Below are 23,882 nucleotides of genomic sequence, written 5' to 3' on the forward strand. Positions count from 1 at the left end.
TATTATATTATATTATAAAACTATGTCTATGCAATCCAGATCCCAAGTTTAATTATGTTGGCTGCCACAAAAGCAAATGGAAATGAAAATCTAAAACTAATGTATAAGTATTGAATATTGTTGCATCATCAGAAAAGGGAAGGAGCAAATTCCATAAACATAAATGGAATTTGTGGGAAGAGTACATACAGAATAATGTTCAGGAATAGGAGTGAGGTTTAAGGGAAGGCAGGAATTGAGTGATGTACTGTTGGACTGAAAGACAATTGTTAAAAAAAAAAGTAAAAAAGTAAACATGTTATATATAATGTGTGTAAATAGAAAAATGTTAATATTGTTTGTTTTCTTTTAAAGTATGGATGCCTATGTCTTAACTGATAACTTAATAAGGGTGTTAAAAAAATAGGACAGAGCCCCAGCTACATGAACCCTGGGAGGCACTATGGAAGGATCTTTCACAGAATGGTAGAATCAAAGCAGGCCCTTGATCTAGACTGTATATCAAATGTATAACGGGAAAGAAAAGTATGAGATGTAGACCATATGGCAGCTGCTCAAGTTATCATCAATAGGAAAACTACTAAAAAAAAGCCATAGATGCAGCAACCACTCTAGTAATGTGCTTTTGATTTGCGGGGCAAGGACAGCTGTCTAGACATAAAACAAAAGCTAAAGATTCAGTCACCTGAACAAAGTAATGTCAGACACACTGAAACCCAACTTGGGCATAGAGAAGGGGAGACAGTTGATAAGATTTTTGTATAATCTAAGTAGAAGCGCAGCTGGCAATGAACGTCTTGAGAGTGGAATCGATACTCACACCACTGTTTGAAAAATTGGGAAAAATACTGGCAAAAGGGTGGCCTAATTCAAGAAAGATACTGATGCCACTTTGGGAAGAAATTCTGGATTAGTCCAAAGAGGCACCCTATCCTTATGAAAAATGATGGTTACAAGAGAAGGCTTGCAACTCTGACATCCTCTTAGCTGACAAGAGCTACTGGAAGTGTTTTCCAGGACAAAAATGTCAGGTCAGCAGTAATTAAAGGTTCAAAGGAAGCGACAATAAGGCCCTGAACTAATACAGCAATATACAGGGTAGTACCAGATAACTCAATGGTAGATGTAATATAAAGGTACCTCAAAGCTTTTGAAAGTCTATGAAAAGCAACAGGCGTATGCTGTTCACCTACATGGAAAGAGCAGCTAACTGGATGTTAATCATAGAATATCTGTCCCTAGACTGAAAAAGATCTGCCAAAAACTCCAAAATCGATGGAGATGAAAAAGGTTCCAGACCCTTGCAGTATACCCAAATAATAAATATTTTCCAATTACTACAATAAATATTTCTGGTAAAGGGATTCTGAGAAGTTGTTAGGATATAATCAGCAGCAGAAAGCCTGGAATTTCTGGACACCAGTTTAAGTGGAGAAACCTAGCAGTCAGACTGAGGAATTTGATACAGGTCACGATGCCAGATGGGTGGGAGAGAAGATCCAGAGAAGGATCCAGGATCCAAGATGAGAAAACTAAATGAGGCGAAAGAAAGGGGAACCAAACCTGACTGGATCAAATTGTGGGGGGAGGGGGGGTCGCTCTCACTTTCAACAGGCTGCTTTCTGAAACAATTTGGTTATGAGTGGGATCAGAGAATAAACGAAGGAGGCCCACAGGTGTAATATGGACCACAGTCTCTCTCACGGACAGTTCTTCCTGGGGATTAGGCCGAAAAACCTGCTACATTTGGTATTGGATAGAGTCGCAAATAGATCACAGCAAGGCATCCCACAGCTGTTGAAAATCTTGGATGCCACTGAAGGTTTGAGAGACCATTCACGCAGAGGAAGAATCAATCTGTTCAACTTGTCCACTAAAATACTGCATCTCCCTGGATGTGTGCACTGCAGGAGAAAAGTGCACATCATACCTCTAAACCGTACCGAATTCCTCTGCAAATACCGATTTTAAGGGTAAAATATTGGGGTGCCATGAATTCACGAGTGGCCCCTTTAATTTCTGAATTTCACAGTTTTTTTTTTTTTTTTTTAAGGAATGCTGCTGACGTCATCACGTGCAGGGCATGCATGATGACATCAGTTTCCAAAGCCATTTGTACTTCATTTAATTTAACTTGCTGCAAAGGCGCCAGTTCGCCACATGTTTTATTTATTTCTTTCTTCCTCCAGCTTAGGCAAAAAAGGCTGTGTCTGTACCTAATTTTTTCCCCTTTGTTTTATGGCAGCGATGGATTAAAAAAAAAACATTCAACAACCAAATGAAACTAGTCAGGTAGAACTTTAATAACCTTGCAATTTCATGTGATTCTAAGGGAGTCTTTAGTTATAATATAGTAAAGATGGGTTTAGAACTTGTAGGTGTGTGTATTAGTAAGCAGTAGGACCTTTTTCCCTTCACAGTTTAAATGGGGGCGGGTCAATGTCAGTAGGCCTTGTGCTGGTATTTTGTCTGTGAGGTTTTATTTAGAATTTATAGATATCGAGGTTTTTGAACCCAGCACCCATGTATTTTGTGTGTGTGTTTGTGGATCAATGGTAGTAATATCTGGGTTTTCAATATGGAAGCTTAACAAACTTTTTTTTTTGTGGTGTTCAAGTTGCTTAAAACATTCTGATGCAGCACATTCTGATTCTGAAGATAATAAATAATTAAAACAACGAGCAAGTCAGTTTTGAGGTGACTTGTTCTTTTCAACGGATTCAACGGTAGGATGCTTGTCAGAATATTGCATTTGATTACAGGTACAAATCCCACTAGCATCGCACTAAGATGGTTTCCTTTCCAAAATTAATTATATTTTTGCTTGCTGTTTAGTGGTGGTGGAGCTCAGAAGCAAGTGTTTTTACATGCGATGCCCTCAGATGCTGGGGTTATGCATGTTGAGATAGATGGCAGGCTGACATCTTTGAGGTATGTGGTATAAAGGAAATGTACCGTTTTCAGTGTTAGTCGTTAAACTTGCACGCCTTTGTATGCTGCAGCCTTGCATTAATTCACATTTTGTAGACTAGCTGTCCTTTAAATGTTTCTGCTTCGAGATCTACAAGAATATGGTTAGATTACCGTGAATCTGTTTTGGTTTCTTGTTGCTGTTAGACACCTGGGGTTTGTAACACGGCAATGTTTTACAACATGGGCATGGCTATACAAATATATTGGTATATGTGGCTGTATATTGGCCACGGTTAAGATGTATTCACTGCTCGGGTTTGGAAGAGTTCAGGTTTGGACAATTTAGTTATTGATTGCAATATCTTGGCTGTGGTATTTGTGAATGACATCCTGCCCAATACCTGATTGGGGACAGTAATTCCAAGAGCTGTCAATTTCTGTACCTGTGGCAGTGTATGTTCTGTGCAGTAAGTAGATGCTTTCTTTTAAACAAGGTTTATTATGCAGTGCTGCGAGTTCCTGACTAAATGTACACCATAACAGAATGTAGTAGATTCCACACACACACATTCGAAACTAAAGTGGAATGTTTATTCAAGAAAATTATATTTTTGGGGAGAGGACCACTACACAGCAAGGTGGATTTGTTGATTAGCAGTCAGATATTATACAAATAATATAATTTAATAAAGTCAGGAAAGTACATCAAAGAACACATGTATGTTTTCTTGTTTTGTGTGCAAGGGGCCTATGATTTGAAAACAGCCCAAAGGTGATCTTTATCCACCACTGGCCAGATGCATTTTCTTTGGATGTGGTGTGGGTTTCAATGCTGTTTCAATGAATGTGAGTTTCAAGGGTAGAGAAGTTTTAATGCAAAGTCTGTTTTCATTGCGAGGCAGTATTGCTTTGTTGTTTAGCAGATGCCTATTAGTGTTTGTGCATTGTGCTATAAAATGTAAAAATAAAATCCAAATAATAATCATTGTAGAAGTAAAGCAGTATGCACCATTAGTGTTTATGGAAAATGGGGTGAAATAGCCAGGTAATGGGACACTGGAATGGCTGCAGGGGGACTTTGGTGCCATGTTTTGGTTGTCTGTTCTTCAGTTTGCATTTGAAAGTTGGTATCCCACAGTTCCATTGGAGCAGGTGGGGTTGCGCAATTATGTATGCAAATTTTATGTTAATCAGCATGCAGATTTGTACCTATTTTTCAAGGGCCTTAGATCTCTGCAGATGAGGAGAGGGAAGCTAATGCTTCTGTCCAGAGAATGAGGGGAAGTAGATTCGGTATTTGGAGTGTGGGTTAGTTCTTGCGTAGCACTCTGATTAGCTTCCTAAGACAACTGGTACTGAACCAACTCTTGATTTGTACTCCTGGGGACTTGGTTTTGATCAAACATGTGTGGTGTCCCGTTAGGAGTAGGGACTTGGACACCAGAAGACAGAAGATGGTGAGAAGCCTGAATAAAGATCACTGACCCCTCTTGTTCTCTTGGAAAATTATGGAACCCATGAGTAATGATGCGTGGGAAAGGAGTGTGCCTGGAATGAAGTACATCTGACAATACTGAGTCCAACAAACGTCTGGGGTAGTTCCTTTGTGCTAATAAATTCTTTGAGAATGCAGATTCTTTAAGGAAAATGTCATCACTACTAATAATCCATGAAAGGCATATGAATTGTCCCCTTGCAATATTAACTTTCATAAAGTGAGGATCTGAGCTACGGAAATCCAAGTAGTTGTTTCTGAAGGTATCCTTACGGTAGATGTTCGATTCCCAGGGGAGGGACTGTTTATTCAATGAAATGGAAATGTCTAAAAAATAGACAGTCAAGCCACACTCTGCCAACTTAAAGTTGAGGAAAGGAATACTGTTAGACATGGCAATAATAAACGTTTTCAGATCAGCCTCACCACCCTGCCATGCAAAAAACATGTCGTCAATTTATCTTTGGTACAGACTAATCTTCTCATGTCCTGGTAACTTAAACAGAGTATTGTATTCCCATTCAGCCAGGACAAGGTTATCAAATGCTGGTGCTACTTTAGACCCCATGGCTACTCCCTTTATTTGTGGAAAAACATGTCAATTGAAATGAAAGAAGTGACCATACAAAATAATGTCCTTCAAGGTGCAAATTGTGTTAACTTTAGTGTCCGAGAAAGTGGTGTACGTACTTAAAGATTTGAGATAAGAAACTCCTACGTGAGGAATGCTCAAGTATAAAGCTTCAACATCAAGAGTCACTAGGATGGAGTCCTTTGGCAGTGGACCATGTTGGTGAAGAAAATCCAGAAAGGACCACGAGCCTTTTAAGTAAAAAGTATTTTTTTTGCACAATGGGATTAAGAATGAAATCTAAAAACTCAGCAATGTTCTCTGTTTTTGTCCTCTTAGAGGAGACAATGTGTCGAAAAAGAGGGTTTTCTTTATTCTTATGAATTTTATGTATACCAAAGAACATATCTAGAGAGGGGACAGGGCATAGAAATGAAGTTCACTTCTTCTGAAAGGCAATCTTGTCTGGCTAGTGACTTAATGGACTTGTCTAGTTGAGCAAAAATACGTTCTGTGGTTTTTAAATCCACTTGTTTATAATAAGCGTCCATAACGCCAAAGAATAAATGCAGGAAACGGAACATCAACACAGACTAAGCTTGCTCCAAGGATTAATCCCAGAGAAGGTAAAACCAAAATTGTTTTTGCAAGGGGCAGGCCCTCCTGCATCCCCTGTAAATTATATATAACAATTCAGAGCTCACACAGTCTTCGGGGACATAACAGGGGAATGTCAATCTCACGCACTTCGACCATCTGTTTCAGTCAACCAAATGGCTTCAAACAAACAGCAGTTGATCTAGTGTCCATCCATATTATATATGCATATATATATATATATATATATATATATATATATATTACACACACACACAAACACACACTCACCACAAGGTCTAAACACACTAAAATAGATTCTCTTCTGGGTGGTAGGGTACCCTTAAAGGAGACTTGTACACCATAAGGGCAGTGAAGGTCAGCTGCTGCTCTTGTGAAGCCTCTGAGCTGCTTCTTCACAAGGAGCAAGAAAGTACTTAATATTTTCCACTCTGACTGCTGATTTTTCCTAGTCTAGGCTGCTGTTGTATCTTGGGCAAGACGACCCATATAGCCAAAACACTACTGCACCAGTGGGAATGATGAACTTCAATGCTAACACTAGGAATTCCACGATAAACAAGGATGGCTGATCCCAAACAGGAACTTTATAAGTCAGGAAATGACAAAATATTTAATTTTATCTGCTTGTAGTATTAACTGGCGTTTTAAAAAAAACACATGATCATTTAGACCTGAATGGTGGCATTAGAAATGCCACAACATTCCCTAAATTCAAGGTAATCCAACCAGTTGTGTCCCCTAAAATTTTTTGATATCTTTTCCAGTACAAAAAAGTAAACTTTTGGAAATTTAAAGTTAAGTTATGTTTAGCAAGTGCATCCTCCTTTTACTGCTGAAATATTCATAAATTCCCTGCTCTAGCTTTCTTTCAGTTTTGCTAATGTAGAAAGAAGGACAAGAAACAACCAGCTGATCTAGAGTTAAAACGTCCTTTGTAAATTAATAACATTTGCTCAAAACCCCAACAAACTTTCCTTCCTCAATGTATATAACTGCCCTGTTTACAATGGATGCTTTTAAAAGTACCTGCTATTGCTTGCAGTGTTTGTTTCTCTGAACTATTTTTCTTAATCTTGCTATTTTTCTTGTAAATTAAAAAGATCACAGGACCAAATATGTTCCTTAGAACATTAGTGATAAGCCACCATTTTTTGAAAACGATTTCTTCAATTCTACTAGAGTCCACAGAAAAAAACAGTAATACATGAAATCATGCCATCACACATTGCAAGATTACATGTAAAATGATTTGAACAGATGCGGATAAAATACAATTAAACTTAAATCAAGTAGATACAATTTCATCCTTAGCTGTGCTGACAAAATCAGGGGGGGTAATTCCTTTTCAAAGGCATATGGCACAATGTATTCAAAGACATATGACACAATTTATCCAAGTCTATTAAGAAAACAATAATCAGAAGTTAACCTGGACAAACACAAGCCATTTGCCCCTTCACTATATTGTATTTTTACTTCAGGGGATGTCTGCTATTACAGTGAAGATAAGCATTTCAAAGAGGGCTTGCGAAAAATTTGGAAAGAAAAATCTTATTACTAGCATCCTTATACAAGTAATATCCAAAAAATAGTACAGTTGTGTAACATCTTGCCATAGCATACGATGTCCTACTTCTCACTGTTAGCAGGATATCCCAATTACTTTTTTTAATTTCTCTAAGTCTTTTGGGGTTTCTAATACCATGACGGGAATGGACCCCATTCCCAAGTCAAAGTATGATTAAAGTTCATGAAATTGGTATTGTTTCACTCTGTTAGCCAAAAGTGCTCTTTGCAGCACCCGCAATGTGCCCAGTAATGACTCCTCCTGCAATTCGTATGGCGTTACATGAATTGGTAACATATCTAAATAGGATTGTAAATTCTTTTTTTATAAGACCAGTCGCTCCTACCACTATTGGAACTGTCTGGGTATCTTTCTTCCTCATGGCTCTAGTTTCTGCCTGCAGATTGAGCTATTTTATGACTTTGTCTCTCTGTACGCAAGTCATTAGGTGTGGCAATTTCAATGATCAATGCTACTTTTGTCTTCTTTTCTTGGACCACTATACCTGTTTTTCTAGCATCTATCTTTTGGACTGTTGGTATTGGGTGATCCCATGTGATGTAAACTTAATCATTTTCTATAATTCTCTGTGGCTCATGTTTCCAGTGTTTTTCAGCCACTTCGATACCATAATGTTTGCACAATAATGTTTGCACAATCTCCAGTGTTACAATCTCACCACATTATTATGCCTTTCAGTATACAGTCCCTCTACCATTAGAGAGTTGCAGCCAGCAACAAGATGTGTGACTGTTTCCAATTCGGTTCCACAAAGCCTACATACATCTGTTTCTCCCACATGTTCAATGGACTTGGTAAACCAGCGTGTACGTAGCCCACTATCTTGGGCTGCCAATATTAACCTTTCATTTCTTGATGTAAATACATCTCTCCTTAACCATTCCTGCATTCATTCTTGATCATCACAAGGCTCTTCCAGAAGTTTTCTACACTTGCAACCATATTTATGTTTTTTCCACATTTCTTGCCTTCTCATCTGGTCCTTCACCTTATATTCTTTCTTTTGTTTTTAGCACATTCAGTTGCTTCCTGGTTTTTATCCACTTCTGGTTTGATTTCCATTCCTGCTTGACGTCGATATGCTTCTGCTAAATTAAGCAGAGATGTTATCTTAGATTTATTCTCCTCATGTTTTAAAACTTTCACCACATTCGGATCTTGTGAGGTCAGTAGATATGTGTGGAGTCCCACGATTGCAGATCTATACATGTAATCAATTTCAAGGAGGCCCATCCCTCCTTCAGAACAGGGAATATATAATCTAGATATACACTGATTTTTATAAATCATTTGGTGAGCATGAAGCATCCTTCTTGTATTAATATCCAATTTATCCGACACTTTTTGGGGCCAGTCAATCACTCCAAGACTATAAGTTAGGACAGGAAGAGCAAATTGATTTACAGCTTGGATCTTGTTCCTGGGTGTCAATGCTGTTTTCAGGATTAATTTAAGTCTTCTAAAGTACTCCTTATTAAGCTTTATTCGCATTTGTTCATGTTTTATTGCTGATCCTTCATCAATTCCCAAATATTTATACACCCCCTCTTGCTTAAGTTCTTTTATATCACATTCTTGTCCCAAACTGATGTTTTCCTGGTGCTGCAATTTTCCTTTTTTAAAGGTTGCTTTTGCACATTTATCAAGACCAAATGACATTCCAATATCATCTGAAAAAGTTTTGACAACCTGCAGCTGTGCTTTCAGTTCCTCATCTAATGAGCTATACAATTTTAAATCAACGACAAAGAGAAGATGAGACGTCATTCGACTGTTTTCTAGAAGCCAAATTATAGCAATGGCCTAAGCTGTTAAGTAAACATCTTAATGGATTAATGGCAAGGCAGAATAGCAACGGTGACAGTGAGTCACCCTGAATACCCCCCCTTTGAATTTTTATCCCTGGGATAATAATCTGTCCTTTATCATGGCTTAATTGCAAAGTGGTCTGCCACTGTTCCTTGGTTACTGTAATGTAATCAATCAGTGTAGGATGTACCTTATACATTTTTAAGCACTCTTTTATCCATGAATGTGGGATACTATCAAATGCTTTTTTATAGTCAATCCATGCTATACTTAGATTCTTCCCTTTCTTACAGTTCTCCACTATAACTTTATTTAACAGATGATCCTTTGTTCCATATGACTATCTTTTATTGCCCTTTTGTTCGATTGCCATAACTGAGTTGACTCCTAAAGGACTATAAACTCTGTTGGCGTCAATCCCCGTGTATAGTTTATAAGTCATTGGAAGACAAGTTATTGGTCTATAATTTTTAGGATAGCTTGCAGGTTTCATTCTTAAATAAGAGCATTGTTTTTTCTGTTGTTAACCAGAGAGGTGTCTGTTCGGAGTGTGCATATAAATCATTCTTACTCATGGCTAGATCCTCATGTAAAGAAGTTAATACTTTAAGTCAAAAGTTAGGTACTGCATCTGGGCCTGGGATTTTCCAATTAGAGGCTTTTCTCAACTTTGTTTCAATCTCTCTGGCTGTTATTTCATCCCATTTCATATCCTGTTATCTTTAAACTTCTTAGTCTTTCTTTAACTTCTTCTATCCATTTAGCATCTTTATGTTCCACAGGATCTTCATGGATACTTATCCAAAATGTATCTACTTCCTCTTTTTTCGGCGTTCTATCAATTCCTTTTACCTTATTTCCCAATTCTCTAGAAAACATTTTTGGGTCATCAGTAAATTGCTTATTTTGTGCTATTCCCTTATATTTATCTTCGCATCTTCTGAGTCTTTCAGCCTGTTTTGAAATATTTAGTTTATCTCCAATAGTGCATAATAGATCCTGGTCTGTTCTAATACTGCTCATTGCTTTTATCACATCTATCTTTCTTAATATTTTTGTTGATCTGTTCCCTCTTCTATAATCTTCTAACAAGGACACTTCTCGAGTTAGCAGCTTTATAGTTTTCTCTATTCGATATTTCCATGATGATATTCGCTTTCACCCCCCCCTTTTCCCTCACTACCCTATGTTCCTGTGGTAAAATTTTATCACTTATTAATTTAGCAGCACAGTAATATATTCTGTTTACTTCTGTTATATCGCATGGATCTCTATGGACAGTCCTAATTACTGTGTTAATTTGTTTTATCAAGCATCTGACTTTTAGGGTTTTATTAACCTTCTGCAGTCTATTTCTCTCATTGATCTTGATATATCTGTCTTTGTCTATTAAATCAATCAACTTTTCTCTTAACTCCTTTTCTTCCATACTGAGGGCACATCCCTTGTTTTCCATTTCCTGCAGGCATTCTATAGAAAGTTCTACATCTTCTTCTTGTGGCACATTCTCTTCAATTTCATCCTGTGTCATCTGTTGTTTTGTCATATGGAAACTCACTGGCCTATCACTCCTCAACATGACTGCATCAGAGTTTCCACAGTTTCCTGTTCCTTTTCCTGTCTAGCTTCAAGTGAACTTTTATACTGGTTTCCTGTGGAAGGCTCCAAAATATCTTGATATGGCACTTGACCTGTTGCTTCCTGTTCCAGTGGTTTCCCCTTAATTTGGATATCCACTGCTCTATCCTGTTGTGGTGCTTTCTGCATTTGATTTTCTACACTGAATCCTTCTTTTTGCAGCTGTTCCATTACCTCAATTTCTATTTCTTTGACTTCTCCATTACTAATCTATTTTTCTACTTTTCCTCTTAGTCTTATTTTTTGTATTGTAAAGTTTTCCATATCCAGATTCCTTTGCCTATATTTTTCTTTAAATATCTTTGGTGCTGCTCTTTTTGTATTAGTTAGTTTTGCTTTCTCCTTTGCATAAATATTACACCATATTGAATCTCTTTTCCTTTCCCCTGTCCATATTTCTTCTTCACATGTCCACACTCCATATCTTCAACTTCTATTTCTTTAACTTCTACTTTACTAATCATCTTTTCTATTTTAAATCTTTGTGATTTTAGTCTTTTTATTGTGAAATTTCCATATCTGGATGCATTTGCTTGTATTTTTCTTCGAATATCTTTGAAACTGCCTTCTGTATATTTATTTATTTTACATTTGTTAACCAGGCTAGTCTAACTGGATATATTTCCATTTTCAGTAGAGGCCCGGGGAGAAAAGCTCCAAAAGTAGCACAAAAATATCATATACAGTTATATAACAAATAAAGTATAAAGGAAATTAGAATACAAAAAAGGAATCTTTATGAGAAGTACTAACACTAAGGAGGACTGAGCATATAGGATAATATAAGTAATTTTACAACATGATATTTGAGGTAATTTAAAGTTCATTGATAGATTAAATAAATACTGGAAGTTATATTAATCTTACTAGTGACAGTTTCTGCTTACAGAGGGGTAAGCAGTATGAAATTTTGTATCCAGAGGCAGTGTGAAGATAGAAGTAGGGAAGGCTGAAGATTAGTCAGGGTTACTGCAAGGACAACCAGTGTGTTTTTAGGTGTCTTTTGAGCTTTTGCTTAAAGAGTGACAGTGAAGGTAGTAGAGTTGGATCGATTGGTAGAAGGTTCCAGTTTTTTCCAGCAGTATTGGAGAAAAGGGAGTCACCTGCCAAGTTATTGGACTTGCTTATGCTAGCAAGCAGTTTGCTAGAAGAGAGTAGGGAACTGAGATTATTATAGGAGGTAATGAAGTTAGAGAGTATAGGAGTATACTTTGGTTGGTAAAAGATCTTATGGGCACTGGTGAGTTGGGAAAAAATCAGAATGTTTTGTAGTTCAAGTCAATCTAGCTGCTTTAGATTCTGAGAGTGGTGAGTTCGAAATGCATTACCAGTGGCAAATCTGGCAATGCTGTTGTAGGAGTTGGCTAGTTTGAGAAGATTATTTTTTTTTAGGTTAGTATAATTAGGCAAGGAGTAAAGAATTGTTGAGATTAAATGAGAGTGGGCAATAGTGGTTCTAGCTGTTGGAGTTAAGAAGGGTTTGATTCTATATAATTCTGTTTACTGTTTTGTATTTTGTTATTTATATGGCTATCGAAGTTAAGGTTATTGTCGATTGTGACTCCTAACAGTTTGGTGGTAGAGTCGGGGGATATAATGGTGCCGTTGTTGGATTTGACTGAGAAGTCTATAGGAGAGGACCTACTGGCAGGTGTAAAGAGTATGAGCTTAGTTTTTTTGGCATTCAAAAGGAGGCAGCTTTTCAAGAACCAAACCTCTACTGAGTTGAATACCTTCTGAGTTAGTGAATGTAGTTCTGAAATGGGGTTGGCAGAACAGATACGCGTGGAATCGTCAGCATATTGTATACAGGTGGCTTGAGGGATTGCTACATGAAGGTTATTGGTGAATAATGAAAAAAGAAGAGGCCCTAAAATGGAGCCTTGAGAGACTCCAAGGGTGACTGGCAGGTGGGATGATAGTTTGTTCTCCCAGAGAACTGCCTGTTGCCTATTGTTGAGGTAGGACTTAAACCATAGAACAGCTTGGGTGTCTAGAGAAAGAGATTCAAGTGTATTTATAAGCAGGGGACGGTTTACCATATCAAAAGCTTTCGAAAGATCGATGAAGAGAGCAGAAGAGAGGATATTGTTATTACGGTTTCTATTAATGGAATCGGTGAAAGACAGGAGAGCGGTGGTGGTACTATGAAATGGCCTAAAGCCATGTTGTGCTTGGTTAAACGGTCTAATAGCTGGTGGTGAATGCATTTTTCCATTACTTTTGCTACGGGTGAGAGTAGAGCTATCAGCCTGTAGTTAGAGTAGTCGTTAGATTTACCACCTTTATGTAGGGAAATAATGTGGGAGATTTTCCAGATGTCTGGGATGGTTCCCTCATTAATGGTTCTGTTCATCAGGATGGCTATAGGAAAGGCAACTACTCTGGCTGCTTTTTGCAAGTATTCAGAAGGTAACTAGTCTGCTGAAGGAGTACAAGGTTTAAGTTTTAGTATAATTTTGTAGCAGAGAGTGGTAAAGATGGGTTGAAATTGGAATGCTGGTAAAGATTCAGGTAGGGAGACTTGTGTTGTCAGTGGAAAGCTGACTGGCTAGAGATTGTATGGTCTCAGTGAAGTAAGTGTTGAAGTTGTTGGCAGTTTGATGTGGGGCATTATGATCAGCACCTTGAGGGGATGGTGTACTAGAGTTGCCAGGGTGAAGGAGTCTATTTATGCTAGTCCAAAATTTCTGTGGATTATTTTGGTGCGTTTGCTGTAGTTTACAACAGTAGTTATTTCTGTCAGTGAGTATAGCTTTTTTTGTTATATTTCTCATCTGTCTAAAAGTTTGTTGTTCAGGGGTAGTTCTGTTAGCTCACCACTTAGCCCATGATTTGTTCCCAAGTAGAATTTTCTGTCTGGTTTCTTTTGAAAGCCAGGGGGCTGGTTTGGACTTCATTCTAATAGATCGTTTAGGTGCGTGCTCATCGAGGATTGCTAGAAATTTAGAGTTAAAATATTTAACAGCCTCTTCAAGTGGAAGAATTTTTAGAGGATTCCAGTCACAGGCATTTAGTTCATTTTGGAATAGTACAGGGTTAAAGTGTTTCTTGGTTCGTGAGATCCTATAAGTAGGGGTGTTAGAAATATAATTTGTTTGTCTTATGATGTAAGTTAGAGTATGATCACTTACATCATCAGGTAATGTTCCTACATTATAAGTTTGAGCATGTTTATTAATAAGTATCCAGTTTAAGGTGCTCTCTTTTTTGGTTGGTTTGTTAATTCTAGTTGTGGAGGTGATTATTTGACTAAAGCCATAAAGATTAATATGTGAGGAAAGGTTTTTAGTATTGACAGTTTTCCAGTCAGTATTGAAGTCACCAAGTATAATTGTTTCTTGTGGGTAAGTTGAGGACACCCAGCTTAGAATATCTTCTATTGTATTGCTGTTATTGCCGGGGGGTAGGTAGATACAGATGATGTAAAGGGATTTGCTAGGGTTGAGTTGAAGTCTAGAGATGAGGGCTTCAGCCTTATTGTCCAGAGGTGGGTTATAAGATATAGAGAAGATCTGTAGGTTATTTTTAAATAGGAGTGCTACTCCCCCACCCTTAAGTTTTAAGCAGTCTTGTCTCAATATGGTATAGCCTGGGGGGGATTATTTCGCTATCCTTAGTTCCAGGTTTTAACCAAGTTTCTGTAAGGCAAAAGATGCCAAAGGAATGAATATCAAGGAGGGCATGGAGATGGGCTACTTTGTTGTTAATACTGTGGCTATTGAGATGTCCTATTAGTAAAGAGTTGGAGAGTCTGGTCTGGGTTGGAAGGGTTGAGGATGTGGTGCAGTGAATATTTACTGTGGAGCCATTGTTTGGGCCGGGATTAGGGTGGATGTCACCATCTTTTAAGGTGGGGTTCTTTAGCTTAGAAACTGGGTTATATGTATAGCTAGTCTGATGTTTCACTTTCCTTACTAAGAAGTTATTGTACTTAATGTGTGAGTCGATGGAATTTAGGTAGCAGGGAGTGGAGATAATGTTTATGTGAATATGGGTGAGGGAAATATCGTGAATGGCTGTTTTGGAGAGTAGTTAAGGTGGAAGTAATCCATCTTTTCAAAACAGGTTAGGTGAGGGCAGGTATAAGTGTGGATAAGATTATTAAGTTGGTTAGGATAACTTTTGTTGTAGTCTACATTTTGTTATGGATAACTATACAAATACAATGGAGGTAGACTGGGATAAGATAATAAAAGAACTAGTAAGTGTGGGAGAGACTAAGGAGAGAGAATTGTAATGCTATAAGGTATGGAAAAGCACTTTAAGTAGAGACACTTGAGAGAGTTGGAAGAGGAGTGGTGTAGCTAAGTGGAGTAAGTGGTTGGAGCAATTGATTGGTCAGATGGGAGAGAAGGTGTGGTTTAGGAAGAATAAGTGAAGGACCACTGGGGGTAGGGTACGGGAGTGGAGTGAGCCCGCAGGGCGAATGGAGCGGGTTCAGACAAGAAGACAGGTTTTGAGGGAAAATAATCAGTAAGTTGGGAGGTAAGTCCAACGTAAGGTATCTAGGAGGTCAGGGAATAAAATAGCAGAGGGAAAGGCGAGCTGACTAAGGGTGGATTCAGAGGCAAAGAAATAGGTACAGGGAGTATCAGAGGTAAGATGGAGACAACATATGGTTTAAAGGCTAAATTATGGGAGCAAAGTAACTAATGGGTAATAAGGTTGTACTACTGCCCTCTAATGATCATTCCTGGTAATGTAAATAGAGTTTACCCAAAGAGGGTTTTAGAGAGATTAGGGGATGGGAGAGATGAGAAGAATAAAATATAATTTAAAAGCAGGGGGGAGAGTTTTATATTAGTTAACTTGGCTTTCTCCTTTGCATAAATATTGCCCCATATCAAATCGCTCTTTCTTTCCCATGTCCATATTTCTTTTTTATATTTTTCAAATATCTCTAGGTTTTGTTGTTTATATTTTCTCACTTCCTCAGAGGCTTCTTTTTCCAAAGAGATCAAAGTTTCTTGATCTATATACTGTTTTTCAAAAGTCTGTTGTATTAATGAAAGCAAATTTTTATTTGAAGCCTGTGACAGCTTTTCCTGCGGAAGTATTTTTCTTTCCTCTAATTTCTCTCAATCGTTTTGTATATCTTGTGTCTGGAAATTCCAGACTTTTTACATAATAGTAATAATACACAATTTCTTTCTTTTCCTCAATAGTTCACTCTGTTTTCTTTATGGCTCTTCTTTGGCCAATCAATTTTTGTTGTTTTTGTGGACTACTACTTCCTTCTACAACAGGGTGGCCACCCTCCCCCTGAGCCTGGCCTGGCCCCATTGTAGGACTGTTTCTGTATTTTGAGGATTCTACACTGTCATTTTTTCCAGTCCTGGCACCAGTGTGCCTACCAGGATTGGGCACTTTTTAATCCTGGGTCGTGTGCACCCAGCTATCGTTTTTATTTTTGATTTACTTCTGTACATGATATATGCTATATAAATACAGTCTATATTATCAGTGTTGCCTTGGTGAGATTTTGTGAAAAATGGGGTCCACCTCACGAAGGTGCTCACCAAGACTTGAGGATGAATTCAATTTCAGCACTACTATGCTCAACTGTGAGGATAGTCCAATGTCTGGCCAATACACTAAAGCCTTTACACTTTAAAGGTGCTGTACGTCAGACATATGGCCCACGTGCAAGGCGTACGGTACATATATGACATACAGACAACTAATCCTCAGAACTGAAGTGCCCTAGGAGAACTGGAGCAACCCCAAAGAAAGCAATAGCATGCACATCCAGAAAGGAAATAAGGAGGAGATAAGGGCTGGAAAGAGGGACCCCTAGCCCAGAAGTTAGTCTCCTTCTCCCAAATCCTGTCCCTGCTTTATTCCCAGCGTACACTCAATTCTTCTAGTCAGTTCTTGTGCTGGTTTTCCCCTCTCTTAAGCATTTTCCGTTGAAACACTGAAAAAGGTTTCACTGGCACTGTCGCTCTGTGGTCTTTATAACCAGAAGAAGAAGCAGAAAAATTTCCTCCTGTTTCACAGCTCACTCTTTGATGGACAAACTTTTGTATTTCTTCCTTAGCATGCACTTCATCAAAATGAGTTTGTTCCTCCAGGGAAACAATATTTTGAAGATAGCTGGGTATAGCAGATTGAATCTCACACAACCTTCTCAACATTTCCTGAATGGGATAAATTTACTCCTCTTCTGCCTGTTGTATAACGAGTAGTCATGCTCCACAAATACTCTGTCTCCCACTTTTTATATTTTGTCCTTCTGCCACAGTTTTGTAAAAATCAACTCCTTCTGCTGGTAAGATTGCATCTTGACTATTAAAGGTATAGGTTTTTTTCTCATAACCATATTTGGGGCATGCACACAATGTGCCCTTTCAATTAACAATTCCTGTTGCGGTATACCAGTCCAGTTGCTTACTTGTAGTTTCATAAAATACAGTGTTCCTTCCAGCTTCTCTAGGGCAAGAGAAAATCTGAGGTTTCCCTATGTGCTCTGTCCTCTAATTCTATTTTTTGAAACATCTCTTCTTGTACAGTCTCATAATCAGCCGGCCTTTCCTTCATTTTGACCTCTGAGTTTTGCAGTTTTATCACCTTATCTGAATATCTGTTTAACGTTTCTTCCATTTTTCCCAGCCGTTTGAGTTGATGTGCTCCATCAGTGTTTCATTTAACTTAACCAGGTCTGTGTGCAGTTGCCTTATACTTTCCTCTAGGTTACTAGAAGTCATGTCTGAAGCTTGCACTGATTTCTGCTGAACAGCTGGAGTACTTTTGCCAGTCCATGTCTTTTCTTTGCCTTCTGTAGCTGATTTCCCATTAGATCCTCAGTATCTGTATTTCACTAAGTGCACTGCCAGAAATTTATTTTTCAGGTAATGCACTTACTAGCCAGTTACTGAAATTTACCAAGAACTGTAGGTCCACTGGCTTTCTCAGCTAAGTTTCTGTTTTCACACTGGGAAAGCTAGAATTAAGCTGTTACTCAATGTGCAGCCATCTTAGAAGTCACAGACTTTTGAAACTTGACACTGAACCTCTGACTTTGGCGGAGACATATGTTGAACTTCAAATCCTGTAGCAGGTGACTGGGAGAAGACACCTGAAGCAACAGGTCATCTTGATAAGCAAAAATATGAATGCATTGGAGCCTGCAATAGGCAATCATGGGAGCTAGGCATTTTGTGAATACACTTGGGGCAGTGGAGAGGACAAAGGCAGAGTAAAGAACTGAAAATGAGAAGAAAAAGAAGGTTAATAGAAATATGAAGGTAAGCATCCTACAATTCCAAGTACACTAGAAAAACCTGGGGTAGAATGAGAAGAAACAGGGTTTGAAGAGTAAGCATCCCAAAGGTAGGAACCTTGAGGAAGGTGTTGAGCAAGGACACATCCAGACTTGGTCTCCAAGTGCCTTCCTTTTGAAAGACCAGGAACATTCTGGAGTAAAAACCCTTTTCTAGCTGAGATGGAAGGTACAGGTTGAATAGCTCCATTGTCCAATAGGGACCCAAGAACATTTGAGAAATGAGTACGTCGTTTCAGAGGAGGTTGGGGAATCCCTGATAAAAGAGAGACTTCTACACCATGAAGTAGTTCTGATGGATAATAGATAGAACCTAAGAATCCGAGGTGATGATATGCCAGTTTGGAAGACAGAGAAACAGCCAAAGGGACAATGGGTTGGGGGAGGGGAAAAAAGTCAAAGAGAAGCATGCTTGTCTGATAAACGAGGCTTCTGAGTCACTGGAGCCTGAGAAGACTTAGCAGAAGGAGCTTGCCCACCACCATTCCCTGCCTTTGGTGGCTGACACGGCTGCCTTCGAACAAAAGCAGAACTAGTAGGATAGTTGCTGTGAAACTTGGGGAGAGGGGATACAAAGATAAGTTTAAGATCCTGCAAGGTTATTGTTTTCCTGAACAAACATCTCAGCAGCAGCAGTCCCAAAGAGATTTTTATTATCTAAGGGGGCATACAGCAACTTGGCCTTGATGTCTTTATGCAAGGACTGCAGGCAAGGCAAGAATAATGCCTCATAACAGACCCAAAGGCAGTAGCGCTGGAAGATGCATCAGCAGACATCACAGCTACACCTGACGAGCCACCCGAGAGGTTGAACCTAAAATAAGAGCAGAAGATCTTGCTTCAGAATCAGGGAGATCAGCAATGACCTGACAAGCCTGGGCAATCAAGGTCAGAGCACATCTCATCATGTGGGATCTGATAACTGATGCCCCAAAAGGCCAAAGTAGAAGCAGTATAAATTGTATTACCAATTCTCTCCATTGCCTTAGCATCTTTATCAGAAGGCAAAAGTTTAGAAGGTTTGTCAGGAGACTGACATCACAACAGGGTCAGCAGAAGGATATTTAAATAAGACTTGACAATCCTCAAGACCCTTACAGAAGCTATCAGGTTTCTTAGGAGCAGGAGGCTGAGAATCTGAAGACTTAGAGGCAGCAAAAGTAGTGTCTAACAAGGCAACCAATACATCTGCATCTGAGAAACTGGGATTCCAAGCTTGCTTGTAAGGAGTGGAAGTCACACGGAAACCCCCGAAAAGACTTCAAGGTGATTAAGGCATTGAACAGGCCCAGAGTATATTCTTGCTATTCCCTTTAAGGATACTTAGGGCATACTAAAATATGCTTAGTCTTCTGCTTTTTCCTTAGTAGGGAAGTCAGCTCCGAGAAACACATGAAGCTCTGAACTTTGACAAAATTCAGTAAGTGTACCCAGAACCTCTTCCCTGAGCAAACTCTGCAGAATCTCTCCAGGGCCCTCTGAGATGATTAACCTCAGTTCCCCACGACGTCTGAAGCAGATGGATGCAAAGCCTCAGAGGATATGCTGAACAAAGGATCCATGCTGGCCTCTGATACGGTTGCAGTAGAGGAATCTGATGTAGACACCAAACAGCCTACAGAGCTTTCACCTACTTCAACAGGGACGTCCAGTGGTTGCTGGACAGTCAGAGGATCCAGCTAAGGCGGCTTGCTCTTATTCTTGCTTAATGGGACCTCAGGGTTAGGAGATTCTGCCATGCTACCTTATTCTAACAAATTAAGCCTCTGGTTCTCAAGGTAAATGGTCAGGGAAGATAAGTGACTTTTGAAGAGTTTTGGGTACAAACACTATGCAAATTCTACAGGACATATGGTCATGGGAAGCACCCATACAAAAAAACACTTTTCATGACAATCATTATGGGGAATCTGCCTCCCACACTGACACCGCCCCTTTCTGGATTATATGAACTCTAGAAAAGGTAACAAGATCAAAGAAGAATAAAAACAGACCCTAATAGGGTACTTAACTGAGGGCTAGGTATTCAGCACAACAAAAGGGCTTTCAGACAGACAGGTGATGATGGCATTCAGACTGGCAGCAAAGAAGTTCTGGTCAACTGCGTCCGTACATCACTTTTATGCCCTACGTCCCATATGGGGAGCATATGTGTGACGTATGGCGCATGCAAGGTCTAAAGACTTTGGTACACTGGCCAGAAGTTGGACTATCCTTGGCAAGAGATCCTTACTGTGAAGAATACTGCAACAGTGATGCAGAATGACATCCATGGATGCCTGTGCCAGAAGGGAGTCACTATAATGATCTTGGGGGATTCCGTCTGAATCTTCAGAAGTATCCTGGATATTAAAGGAAAAGCATACAGGAACATTTCTGTCGAAGGAAGATAAAAGGTATAAAAGGAATCTGTACGCCAGGCATTCCTGCATGGAGTCCTGGAGCAGATTCTTGCCAGCTGATTGTTTAGACAGAAGGCAAAGTGGTCTACTTCACGCATTCCCCACAGACAGATCAAACTTTGGAAAAACTCTTTTTTAGTTTCCATTCATGAGGGTCTGCCCTTATCCTGCTCAGCTTGTCTGCCACATAATTTTACTCCGATGGAATGTAGGATGCCTGTAGAGTAAGGCTGTGCTGCAAAGCTATATCCCATGCTAGCATGGCTAGCCTGCAACAGGGGTACGATCTGGTTCCCCCCTTGCTTACTGATGCACCCACATGACTGTGACACTAATAACTTGAAGATGTCCTTTGCACCAAAGATAATTCAAAGAGTTGAGGGCCTTCATCAGTGCAAGCATCTCTTATATTTATGTCTATATGTCCATCCTTAGCGTCCACACAGCTTGCACTTTTATCCCTACAGAAATTCTCCACAAGCAAAGTCTAAGGAGTCTGTGGTGACTGGCTGCCTTGGAACAGGAAGAAGGGACATCTTGATTTAAGGATATCTGTTCTCTTCACCAAGTGATTTCTCTTCTGACATACCCCAGCACTGGGATTTGAGAAGACAAAGGAAGTTTGTGCTAGACCTAGAGAGACTTCAGGTACCCCTGCATCTTTCTCATGTGGAGTCCTGCTGGAGGTATTATGGGAATCATAGAAGCCATGAGAACTAAATTCCTGAAGTATTCCTTTGCAATGACCAACGTCTGACTGGAAAACCCTAGAAACAGATCTTTAATATAGATCTATTTTTTATCCTGTGGAAGAAAAATTATTCTAACTGTGGTGTCTAGTTGACATCCCAAAAATGCATTCTTGTGAGGAGTCAATTAAGACTTTTGAATGTTCTCTTGGAACCCAACAAAGAAATTCCTGATACTTTGAAAAAAGACTATGCAAAGATAAGCAAGTCACCTAAATATAGAAAAATATGAATACTCTGTAGCGTGCAATGAGCTGTAACTGGAGCTAGGCATTTTCTGGACATTCTTGGTGCAGTGGATAATCCAAAGGGTAAATCAGAGAACTGATAAATGTGATCCAGATGCACAAAACCTTAAACACCTGAAATCTGTATGAATAGGAATGTGATAAGCATATTTTAAATCTAGTGTTACCAGAAAATTTCAATGAGGAAGAAGAGGCAAAAGGGGTGAAGTGAAATTTTGAATTTAGTCACTACCACAAACAGGTTTAGGAAACAAAAATCTAGAACTGGTCTTCAAGCATTTTCTCTCTTTGGCACTAACATCATCCTTGAATAAAACACCTTTCCTACCAGGGAAGGGGCAACTAGTTCTATCTTTCCCAGGTACAGCATGTGAGGAAGGACAGGTAGAAATAAAAGTTGAGAGGATCAGGAATTACCCACTGGTAATAGTACCTCTTTCACAGGGAGAGCAAACAGCAAATGACAATAAAAATAAAGTAAATTTTTTTCCAAAAACAGTAGAAAGCACTTTAAATGCTATGCCAGCCTCACCAAGTAAAATAATTTATTCACAGAAAAAAATTGTTTATACAGTTTAAATCATTTTTAAGCTGACAGGAAAAAGAGCACTTTTGTTTAAAAGTGCACTGCAGTCTCATGACAGTCCATTAAATCAAACTCGCAGCTTAAAAAAAAAACCTCCTTAAGAGAAAAGTACAAATAGGGAAAATTATTAAATAGAAGTATTTTTTTTAACCAAAGGGAACTTATCTGCCCACAGAAGGGGCAACACAAGCCAGCAGTTGATCCCCAAATGCCTCAGAGAAATGTACTGCTTGGCAGCAGTAAAGCTCTGAAGCTTGGCACCCAAACTTGTCTTTTAGTCAGCTCAGCTTGAGCTGCCTGACAGTTTGGGTGCATGGAATGTGCCCTGAAACTTTGAAAGCTGGCTGGCTGTTACACCTTTGGCAGGATATAACCCATATAGTTGAGGCTGCTGCAGCAGTGATCAATATAATGAACATTTCTTACGTACAAAAAATCTCTCCAAATATTAACTGGAGATAGCTATCAAATGGTAAAATGAAATTACTGAGGAGCAGCACTTAGCTTGCAGATGAAGTGGATAAAGCCCAAATGGTGAGGTAGTAAGACCTATTAGGACATGGGCTGGCTAGTTCCTGTTGTTTAAATACCACCTTCTGCAGGCCAGATGTTAAACAAAAACTGACAGGTGACAGCTGAAGCCTGCCACATAGTGTACTGAGATGCTGCTGGAAGGAGGTACGTGGAAGTACAAACCCATATATCCAGCAACATAGACCTTTTGTCTTGGAAACATGCCCAACAGCTGACAGGGGAGCAGGGCAAAGAAAATATTTCAGTCTGCTCAGTATGATAGACTTCAGCAATTAATCTCTTGTACCTCACTGTTTTCCATAGGTTATATTAGTTAACTCCACTGAAACAAATTCTGTTGGGATAAGGGTGATTCAGGGTGTTACATTTGTGCAAGATGAAGGGAATGGAAAGACCCCCCTCCGATCGCTGGAAGGAGAAGATGGTCCAAAAAGAGAAAAAAGTTAAGTAGCCTGATGCTCACTAATGAACTCTCAAGTCAATCTTACTGAAAAAAAGTACAACTTTGAAAGAATGGGTACAGAAGACAGGAAGTATACCATCTGGTGGTGAGAATGTTGAGCAGATAAGGACAAATTTGTGGAAGAATGCTGTGTAAACAAGATTTCTTTGCACAGTCCTGATCAAATACAACTTAAGCACTCCCAGCTACTTAAACACCCAGATGTCTTCTACCTCTAGTGTACTGAAAGTGGTAAACAGTTTATTTTGTGTAACCAAAACCTCTAACTAGTGAAGCTTCACTGAATTACAAAGCCACTTGAATTAAGTGATGTAAATGTTTATAAACTACGGTGAATATGTAAAAGCAAGACAGGCAAATTGTTATGTGATAAAATAAAAGCATACGATACACAGAGTGATAATACAGCATACCCAAAAGCTGATCATATCCTTACCTTGTCTCAATGTCTCTTCTCTACTTTGCATTTCATTAGGTTCTGCTCTGGATCTTTGGTCTTGCTCATGTTGTAGCTGTCTGATCATGCCATCCAGAATGCTGGACTCCGGTTCATCTTGATCACTGGTCTGTTGTCCAATCACTTGCTCAATCACTTCTCCATCACCTTATGAAAAATGCAAAAAAGCCACTGTTCTCAGGATGCAACAGTGATCATGACCTTTCCACTTTAGTCTCTTGTTTTCTCTCTCACACAAACACCCCCAAACACAGTGAAAGATATTTATTCCAACACTAAAATACCAGAACAAAAAGCTAATTCATGGTGCAAGATTATTTTAATCAATTAATTTCATACAAAATCCACCTTAAAAAATAAAAATCAAATGTCAAAATGACTGGCAATTTCAATAGATAGTAACTACAAATAAACAAGAAATCAAGACCAAGTACACTTGATGCAGTCCTGCATAAAGTAGCTTACCTGACAGCTAAAGGTTAAAGTGTCTTCAAGGTTGTTTCTTGTACACTTTACAGGATCT

General features: G+C 39.0%; 1 protein-coding gene across 1 annotated transcript in view; it reads right to left on the reverse strand.

Annotated features, from left to right (window-relative positions):
- Positions 1 to 23,882, reverse strand: part of BRWD1 (bromodomain and WD repeat domain containing 1) — a gene marked incomplete in the record, with an annotated part of 4,378,631 nt that overhangs the window by 2,391,625 nt on the left and 1,963,124 nt on the right. Inside the window, 1 exon segment of the mRNA XM_044071461.1 lies at positions 23,339 to 23,506. Coding sequence (XP_043927396.1) covers positions 23,339 to 23,506 — 168 coding nt within the window.

The sequence above is a fragment of the Protopterus annectens genome, chromosome 5.part0 (genome assembly GCF_019279795.1).
Source record: "Protopterus annectens isolate FY-2018-M chromosome 5.part0, PAN1.0, whole genome shotgun sequence".
Classification (NCBI taxonomy): Eukaryota; Metazoa; Chordata; order Ceratodontiformes; family Protopteridae; genus Protopterus; species Protopterus annectens.